The sequence below is a fragment of the Brassica oleracea genome, chromosome C8 (genome assembly GCF_000695525.1).
Source record: "Brassica oleracea var. oleracea cultivar TO1000 chromosome C8, BOL, whole genome shotgun sequence".
In the NCBI taxonomy this organism is placed as follows: domain Eukaryota; kingdom Viridiplantae; phylum Streptophyta; class Magnoliopsida; order Brassicales; family Brassicaceae; genus Brassica; species Brassica oleracea.
Window position 1 is genome coordinate 21907273 of NC_027755.1, and position 8993 is coordinate 21916265.

General features: G+C 37.1%; 2 protein-coding genes across 3 annotated transcripts; one reads left to right on the plus strand and one right to left on the minus strand.

The window, feature by feature from the left end:
* The first annotated feature begins 1894 nt into the window (after positions 1 to 1894).
* On the plus strand, positions 1895 to 5077 carry LOC106308048 (E3 ubiquitin-protein ligase RNF8-A). Of its 2 annotated transcripts, none has more exons than XM_013745160.1 (5): positions 1895 to 2559; positions 3093 to 3239; positions 3389 to 3487; positions 4503 to 4637; positions 4730 to 5077. In XM_013745160.1, the coding sequence occupies exons 1-5, from the start codon at positions 1993 to 1995 to the stop codon at positions 4862 to 4864; spliced, it is 1083 nt and encodes a 360-aa protein (XP_013600614.1). In that variant the 5' UTR covers positions 1895 to 1992; the 3' UTR covers positions 4865 to 5077. The 2 variants fall into 2 exon arrangements, with proteins under 2 accessions (XP_013600614.1, XP_013600615.1); XM_013745161.1 differs by having other exon boundaries at positions 1895 to 2553.
* Positions 5078 to 5320: 243 nt separating this feature from the next.
* Positions 5321 to 8986, minus strand: LOC106307163 (nuclear poly(A) polymerase 1). The gene is made up of 12 exons (XM_013744037.1): positions 8719 to 8986; positions 8555 to 8632; positions 8366 to 8473; positions 8075 to 8137; positions 7823 to 7984; positions 7580 to 7693; positions 7428 to 7490; positions 7002 to 7331; positions 6760 to 6924; positions 5829 to 6680; positions 5682 to 5749; positions 5321 to 5592 (listed from the first exon to the last, which is right to left on the minus strand). Exons 1-12 carry the CDS (start codon positions 8824 to 8826, stop codon positions 5553 to 5555), a joined length of 2151 nt encoding a protein of 716 aa, XP_013599491.1. The 5' UTR covers positions 8827 to 8986; the 3' UTR covers positions 5321 to 5552.
* Positions 8987 to 8993: the final 7 nt, after the last annotated feature.

The window sequence follows — 8993 nt, forward strand, 5'->3', positions numbered from 1 at the left end:
TATTTACGTAGATCATGTATTCTAAACATTGTAGATTCAATGAAAAAAGTAGATTTTGTTTTCTACTTCGTAGAATGTCATTTCTACTTTTTTTAGAACATAATCTGAAATTTATAATTTTAACTTTTTTATAACTTGAAAATATACCATTAAGTTCATATAGATATTTTAACAAATGTTACTATTTTTCCAAATTTTTTTTGTTCGTAAAACTATTTATTAAAATTATTTTCATAAATATTAAAGGGTATTATAGAAAAATATGACACAAAATATAGATTAGTCTAAAGGGACATAGTTACTATTTTTTTGCTCTAAAAAACAGTTTTCCCAAAAAACTTTTGCTGGTGAAAAGTGAAAGGTGAACATTGTGAGATATCATGAAAAATCATCTTCAATCCACAATTATTTTTAAAACTACTTTATTTTTTTACTCTTAATAATATTATATTTTATTTACCAATAAGTTTCAAGTCTGATTGTAAGTTTAACCAGTGATAAGCAAGTATTTGGTATGTGGTCTACCACACAAATCAAACAATGAGCCACATCTATAGACTGCAATTGTTTTGTGGATTAAGGGAGTATTACACATAGTTTAATCAACAAAATTCAGAGAAACAAGACAGAAACAAATGTAGATTAAGAGAGCATCATACTATTTTCAATGATTTTTCTTAAACAATTACTTAACACACCTTTTAAATATACTCCATCCGTTTCAATATAGATGATGTTTTAGAATGATTATTTTGTTTCAATTTACATGAAGTTTTGAGATTTTAAGGTTAACTTTAACTTTATTGGAAACTGTTCAACCAATTAGATTTTACAGTCTTTTTTATAATTGGTTAACAGATTTTAAAATTATATCTTTAAAATATTTTTTTAAGAAAAATGTAGTTTTTTTAATTTTTGTGCAGTAAGGCAAAACATCAAGTATTATGAAACAGAGGGGTATATTTTTTAAAACATCTCAACTACGTGATCCTTGGCTACTTTTCTTTTCAAATGCTTGTCCTTCGTAAAATGTAGATAGCATAGAATTAGAAACATTAGCTAATGTGATAAAACAGATGAGTCGCACCTAAATTCAGTTTCAAGTCATCATAGTCAATTTTGGTTTGACATCTACACATCTTTGTGGGCTTATTATACTCGTAAAGCTTTGGTATAACAAGAACGCATCTTTCTGAATTGTGACGCCCAAAGGGAAAAGAACCAAACTTTGAGTGGGCTTTTATATGTGTAGTTTTGGGCTCTCAAAGGACAATTAGCTCTATACGTTACAAGTCGTCATCATAGTCAATCTAGTGATAATTGATTCTGACAAGTCTTCCCTTTTATGAAGAAAAAAATGGAAACAGATCTGACAAAGGGACAAAAGCTACATAAGACCTTTCCCATTTTTACAAGCAAGCATCATCAGTTTCAAAATTTTAAAACTTTTGGATTGATTACTTTTTTAATTAAATAGAAAAGAAGCAAAAACATTAAAAATAAATCCCCCAAAATAATTAAAACCCAGTAAAAAAGAACTCAAATCACCTCAAATTTTTCATTTTATTTTTCCAAATTAACTAGCTCCTATATCCCATAATCATCATTACTGGTTTGGTAGCATATGCCATTTTACATATCGAAATCAATATATGCATATACAAGTATACATATTTGATACTTTGTTTCTCATCAAACTCACAAAATTTTCACGAGAGATGCGTGAGCTAATTAATATTGTTTGGAATCATACTAACGGCTGTAAAACAAAAGTTGCAGAAGACAAACAAAAATCACGTTAATATTATATTTGAAATATTGTAATCATTATTCGACGAAATATACAATTTATATTTATTTATTTGTATCATCATCACTCATCACTCATCAAGCTTGAAATCATTTTCACTCATCTTTCTTCCCCGCGCCGAGCATCTTCTCTTACCCCACACTTCCTTTATCTCTCTACTCTCTCTCTCTCTCTCTCTGAGAATGTCGTCGACAACAATCGGCGAACACATCAGACTCCGACGAGCTAGGCACCAAACCATCCGCCACAGCGCCGCCGACGATGATCCGCCGCTGACCCACGTCGTCCCCCCAATCTCCCAACCCACTCGCTTCTGTAACTCGGCAATGTCCTCCTTCTTGCTCCTCCCCACTTCCTCCAACGAGCCCACAAAGAAGAAACAGCTCGGTTTCCCTCAAGCTGCGTCCTTTAGGGGAATGAACTGCACCGCAGCAGCAGCTCACGAGGTTTCTGTCCCCTCCGCGATTCGCTCCTCCGCAGATTGGGACAACAAGAAGAAGAGGAACAAGAAGAAGAAGAAGAAGAAGAAGAAGAAAGGAAGCTACGAGGATGGTTCGGTTCGGTTCTTGAGCGAGTCTAGAGACGTCGATGGCAGCGGCGGCTGCGTCGCGGTTCCGGATGTTTGGTGCGGTCCGGGACTAGGATTCTCGACGGATGCTGTGTCGATGAATCCTCCGAGAAGGAATCTCCCGTCGTCGCGTCGCAAAATCGACGTGGACAAGAACAGTCCTAATCAGACAGAGGTAAAGGTGGTAACTTTATGCTCAGAATATCTAATTACAAGTCAAAGTTAGAGTCTTTTTTGGTGGTTAGTTTAGTTTATTACGACAGGGAGTGTTATTGATTTGTGTTAGGCAGAAACTGTTTGGAGTGGTTGGAGCTATTAGTCGTTGTAGCATCCCTATGCTTTTGTTGCTGGGGACCATGCTAGTTTATAAAATGTGTGTGTGTGTGTGGTTTGGATTCTCTTTAAGACAAATCACAAGGGTCTACTTTGGTAGAGTGATTTTCTATTATTAGTCTTTGTTTATGATGAGAAGATAATATTTTGTTTTCTTGTGTGGTGGTCCTCTTGGGTTTTTGATATAAGCAATAAACAATTCTTTCTGTCTGGCTTGGTTAGAGGATGGAGTGTTAGCATCGTTTAGCTTATGATTGGATTAAATTAGCTAGGGGGGTTCTTGACTCATGTTTATTCAGTTTCTAATTATTAGTTTTTGATTGAGAAACCTCACTGCCTCAGAGAATCAGAGAACAATAATAACACAATGTTACAATGCAGGGTTCTTCTGTTCTTACTAGGCGTTTTACCAATCAAGAACCTCATTCTCACGCTTTAATGAGCTCTGATTCACACGTTGAACCAACCTTGTTCTCAAGTAGATACCATGGCCATCTTCGGCGCCCTTACCCTGATGATCTTACCGAGGTAGAATGTTCTGTCTAGTAAATGTTATTGATTTGACTCCTGACTTTTTGAAGCGGTCAACTCACACTGGTTGAAGATTTAATGACTAAGTTGAAGAACTAAACCATGCAGCTAGTGTAGTCATGTTTTTAATATGCTGTCCGTTGCAGATGATGATGCTCCGGAATGGTTTTTTAATGGGAAGGACAACAGATTCGCTTGATCACTTCCACAGCTTGAGACTTGACGTTGATAATATGTCATACGAGGTATGTTTCTCAAAGACAAAAAAAAATCTCATGAGAAAAAAAAGCTTATAGTATTCTTCTGTGTATTTGCGTTATATCTGATGGATGAATCTTTTGTTTCTAGGAATCTAACAAAACTTAGTTTTGCTTATGACACAAGTGATACTTCCCTTTTATGATCTCGTTCATGATTATGGAAGTTATTCTAGCGATTCTCGTTGAATAAGATTTAACACTTGTCAAATATTGTTCTTTTTATTATCTCGTTTAAGGATTGTGAAGTTACTTTGTTGCAATTTTTTTTTTTTTTTTTTTGAATTGAATGTTAAATTTAATTCAAAAGAAAAAAAACCTTGTTACAAGAGTTGTATACTTTTCCTATAATGAAAACAAACTTTTCATGTGACTCCTATTTTAAAATGTATCAAATTCTATCTTGTATTGAACCAATGTTGCATTCCTTCTCCAATCTCTTTATCCCCTCCCCTTTGCACTAGAGTGAGCCTGTTTCTCATGTTCTTATCAAGTAGTTTTATCAAAAGCCCTGCTGGAGCTTCAGCTTCTCCATGCCTTCTTCTGTTACGTTCTTTCCAAATCATGTACACAGTCGCTTGAAACATGTACTTGATAAGAAACAAATGCATCTTCCTTCTCCTTGTATCACTCATAATTCTCATCAATCCTTCCCAACTCACTTTAAACTTGTCTCTCAATAATCCCTTCATCAAAGCTCCCCAAATCTGAGTAGAGTAAGAACACTCAAAAAACAAGTGCTCAACCGTTTCCAGTGGCTCTGTACATAAGACACAAGATGTATTTGTACTCCCATTCCAGTGTATCATGCGATCACCAGTTGCGAGCCTCCCTTTCATAGCTAACCATAGAATGAAAGCATACTTCGGTGTCGCATACTTAAACCACACTACTTTACTCCAATGGCATAGTTGGTGCTTTACTCTTATGGCTTCCCAAGTTTCCTTAGAAAAGCTTATAGTTTCATCTTCTCAACTTTATTATTGTGGTTGGATCTACACAGCAACTACTAGAGCTTGGTGATAGGATTGGTTATGTGAATACTGGACTAAAAGAGAGCGAGATACGTCGTTGTCTTCGGAAAATCAATCCATCTGTATCCAATACTCTTGCTGATAGAAAATGCAGCATCTGTCAGGTAAAGTCCAGATTGAGTCACTCCATTTCTTGCTTGTATTCATGAGTTTCATATTGCTGTTTCCTCACTGATGTTCATGTTGGTGGTAACAGGATGAGTATGAGAGAGAGTGTCAGGTTGGGAAATTGGACTGTGGACACAGCTTCCATGTCCAGTGCGTGAAGCAGTGGCTATCGAGGAAGAATGCTTGTCCTGTCTGTAAGAAGACAGCATACGCCAAGCCTTAAAGAGTGAGCTGTGTGTCTTGTTTAGTTTATGATATCCTAAGATGTTTCATTAAAGCCCCTATGTCTCTTGCAGTTGCTGTATAGAACCAAATCATCTGATTCTTTATTTCATGCGTGTTGTTTGGTGATTTAGCAGTCAGTTATGTGTGTTTCTTGATCTTGTTTTCCTTTGTTGGTTTTTTTTATTATGATAATTGAAATATTATTTCTATAGTACTTGTAAGAACAAGAGTTTGTGACCTAGGATTCTGCGGCTTAGATTTTGTTTTTTTTCTTACAATCATTTCATCATATACTTATAGTCCCATACACTTTTGGCATACTATCATGATTTTAAGTAAAAAAAGAAAGTAAATGATCTGGATTTTACTATATAGCAAAAGAAATAACTTAAGGATTTGATAAAATCAAAGTGAACATAAGAAATAATTCACAAGGATACTTGAAAAAACATCATGATTATTGGCCAAAACCAAATACTATAATAGTATGTCCATGGACATAAACGCTGCATAAAAAAATCTTCAGATTCTTATCCAAACGAGTGTTACATCGAGCTAAGTATTTAGGAATTGCTTTTAACATCTAAGAAAAGCATATAAATATAAAAAATCTTCTTTTACATAAAGTAGGAAGAAGCCTTCAACTTAAGCTCTGAGATCCTTGGCAATGTAAGGAAACACCATTATTACTTGCCGTCGGTTTTGCCTAGAGACGTGAAGTTCAATCTGCGAATAATCAGACAACAAGAAGCAAGCAAACGTTTGTCAAATCCCATAAGAAGATTCAAACTAAGTATAAGAGTAGAAACGCTTACTTGATTATCGGTTTGCGCTGTTGCACTAAAGCTCTATGCGTCACCTCGGGATGTCCCATTGGTAGAACCTTTAAGAAAAAGAAAAATCAGACAAGAACAAGATCAAGAGACCAGCTTAAAGTATAGAAATTGACTTAAAAATAGAACCTCGAGTTCTTCCACTGCTCCGTTGGAGAATGGTGAGCCATTTGAAGTAGTGGCCTCGAATGGAGGTATAGTTCCACTAGCCGCCAAGATTGTATCCTTATTTGAAATCTGCTCAATCACTTGGTTTCCAAAATCAAAACTGTCTTCAAGCTCCTCCGTTTCTTGACTCTGAGCTTGAAGAGTGGCTATCTTCTCTAATGGAGGGCTCTCTGGTGTATCCTTGCTGAAAAGAACAACATTCTCTGGTGGATCCTTACTGATAGGATCAGATTTAGCGTCTGTCAAACAATCTTTCAGAGGACTAGAGCAAACGGATCCAACAGATGGATCCGGGCTCCCGCCTTCACCATTCTCTACAGGCACTGCAACTCCAACGCGTTTAGAGTTCCTTAACTGATCGGTGAGCGTCTCATCGTCTCCCCGCTTCCTCATCTTCCCATCTCCTGAACTGCTAGAACCACCTTTACTTTCAGAGCTCGCTTCATTAGTATTGGTAGTAGCTGCACTCGCTGTAGAAGCAATCCTGTTCTCTGAACGGCGTTTGCTGTCCCATGTTCCTTTAGAGGCATGTGAAGGTCTAACTCCACCAGGAAACACGAAGCTCGGAATGCTCCTTCGCTTTATATGGCTGACACTAATCTCCATCCCGGGAATCCACAGCGTGTAACTGTTAACAGTGTGTTTAAACTCATCAACGGTTCTTCTGATGTCGAATTGTTCGCCTTCTGCTGCTGGAACTCCTTGTTTACGCTGCAGACCCATGAAGTAAGAGCAATGGAGTGGTCTGGATGCGTCTTGATAGTCGTGTGTATGAGGGTGGCATTGCAGCATGTCATAAGTATGTCTCTCAATCTATAAGTACAATGTAAATAACAGTGATTCTATATGCAATTTTTGAAAAACATCAACAGAGAATATACAAGCGTTTCACCTTCAGTGTGAGCTGTCTGAGACGTGACTCAACCCAGCCTTTCCATTTCCTTAGATCATCAACATTTGCAGCAGAGATGTCGATCTGAAGATAGTTTTTATAAGCTTCAAAGAATGCAAATGGCTCAAAAAGGGTATCCCAGTCAGCTTTGTTTGCTTCCATAGCCTGAAAGACATCAAACGACAGTCATAACTCATAACTCATCAATTAGCATAGAAGCCTTAGGACTATCTAACTCTTACCTCACATATATCTTTGCCTCTCTGAAACTCTCCTGTCATAATCCTCAACGTACTTGCAGAGACGTTATAACTGGAGTTCATACAAGGATAAGCGGGAGTAATGATGGGCATGATGTGTAACCTGTCTTTTGGGTTTCTTCTAGGATCCCAAACTTGAAGACCGAAGGATCCTCCATCAATAGAACAGAGAAGGACAGGGTTTGGCCAACGCCATTGAGTGTAGACCCTGAAGAACCGAGACGCTAACATATTTGGGAGTGCGTTAGGATAAAGTTGACATATCCGAGCTACAAGCAACGCCCAGTTTATACCACCAAGGAATCCAGAGACCTAGTAATCATAACAGAGAAAGACTTGACATAAGTAACATGATAGTCCCAAATATAAAATGGAAGTAAAAGAGTTCTAGAGAAGAGTTCACGATACATTAGAGTATACTCCACGTCGCTTGGCCCAAAACCTCATGCATCTTAATGCTGTCCTAAAATTCTGCTTACAAATAAGAACAATAGAATCCGAATTAGGAAACTTATGGATGAATTTTGAAAGTTCTATAAAACTAAGAGTAAGCACAAAACCTCAATGTTAGGAACCAAACGCAAGATCTGGTCAGTGACTCTACAACCGTTGAGGCTTCGAACAGTTTGCTCATCAGCATTCTGTAGAATGGAATCCTGTGATATATCTAAATCCTGCAGCATACTCATCAGGCAGGGAACACACTTAAGATTCTTCCAAATGATCCACTCATAAAAAACCATGAACATATTGAAAACAGCATGATGGATTATTAACCATAACAATAATGACAGAGAAATTACCTTAGGTATAACCCAGAGTGGAAGTTGTGCGTAGAGGAGATCTATAGAAATTCCATTAAGTTTGAATCCCATCAAGGGAACGTGAGCATCAGGAACAGGGTGCAGCTCTGTTACTTCAGGCATTTCGGACAGCATCCTTTGTAGCTCACCAAAGAAATCACCCTATTGGCAATACAAAGAAGAAGACTGAAGTTAATAAATCGACAGAAGACACATTCAAGCCAACGTATAGATGCAAGAGGTTCGAAGTACTTCTCTAGTTGCATGTCTAGGCCCCACACATAAAGTGTCTATATCAGCACCAGGTCCATGTACCTATTTGAGGAAAGAAAACAAACTGTTATAGGAACACTAGATATGCTACAAAGAACAAAAGAGCATGTGAAGATAATTTATGCTACGTCCTACACAGGAACATCTAAAAACAACAGAATGAAAACACAGAGTTTACACAACCAATTCATGATATGTCCTTTCTCTATACACCAAAAGAGTTCACAGTACAAATAACAAAGTCAATCTTCTACAAATCTATATGGTTACCCCTAGACGATAAGAACCGAAAGTAAATATCTCTGCATTGGCCTCATGAAGCAGCTGATCATTCAACCCTTTGGCGCGGCTGATCGTCTTAATCCATATTTTTACAATCTGCACACATAACAAAGAAGACCTTACCATGGATTTGTTACAAACATCAATGAAAAACCCATAAGCACAATTTCTTATAACCTGGTCTAGTCTCCCGAGAACCTCCTCTCTTCTAACAGCTTCCTCCTTCCCCTCGTACAATCCAACATCTTGCAAGTACTGAACAATCAAGTAACAAAAGACTAAAATACAAGTAATTCAACAAAGCGTAACTGAAACACAAGTTTTTAAGGTATGAGCAAAACCTTCTCGAGCTCTCGTGTCTTGACCACATCAAGCTCCGTTGGTCCTCCCAAAGAGATAGGTTCTGTAATACCATACCTTTGCTGGACGTTAGCCATCAATCTTACCATGTTCTTTCCTCTCTCCTTTTTTTTTTTCTCTTCCTGTTTTTTTTTTTTAATCTTATTTTTTCTCTCTCAAATGTTTCAATTAGATTTCTAGAACATAAAAAAAAAATTTGATCTTTTTTTTTTTGCCTCAACTATGTTTTGCCTGAATATTTCGAATAATGTAAACT

Excerpts from the sequence above, each read along its gene's own strand:
- LOC106308048 (XM_013745160.1), top strand. The coding sequence starts at position 1,993 with ATGTCGTCGACAACAATCGGCGAACACATCAGACTCCGACGAGCTAGG. Across the intron at positions 3,488-4,502 it reads TTGATAATATGTCATACGAG|CAACTACTAGAGCTTGGTGA; the intron begins GTATGTTTCTCA and ends GGATCTACACAG. Across the intron at positions 4,638-4,729 it reads GAAAATGCAGCATCTGTCAG|GATGAGTATGAGAGAGAGTG; the intron begins GTAAAGTCCAGA and ends TGGTGGTAACAG.
- LOC106307163 (XM_013744037.1), bottom strand. The coding sequence starts at position 8,826 with ATGGTAAGATTGATGGCTAACGTCCAGCAAAGGTATGGTATTACAGAA. Across the intron at positions 7,694-7,822 it reads CACTCTGGGTTATACCTAAG|GATTTAGATATATCACAGGA; the intron begins GTAATTTCTCTG and ends AGTATGCTGCAG. Across the intron at positions 5,593-5,681 it reads CAGCGCAAACCGATAATCAA|ATTGAACTTCACGTCTCTAG; the intron begins GTAAGCGTTTCT and ends GATTATTCGCAG.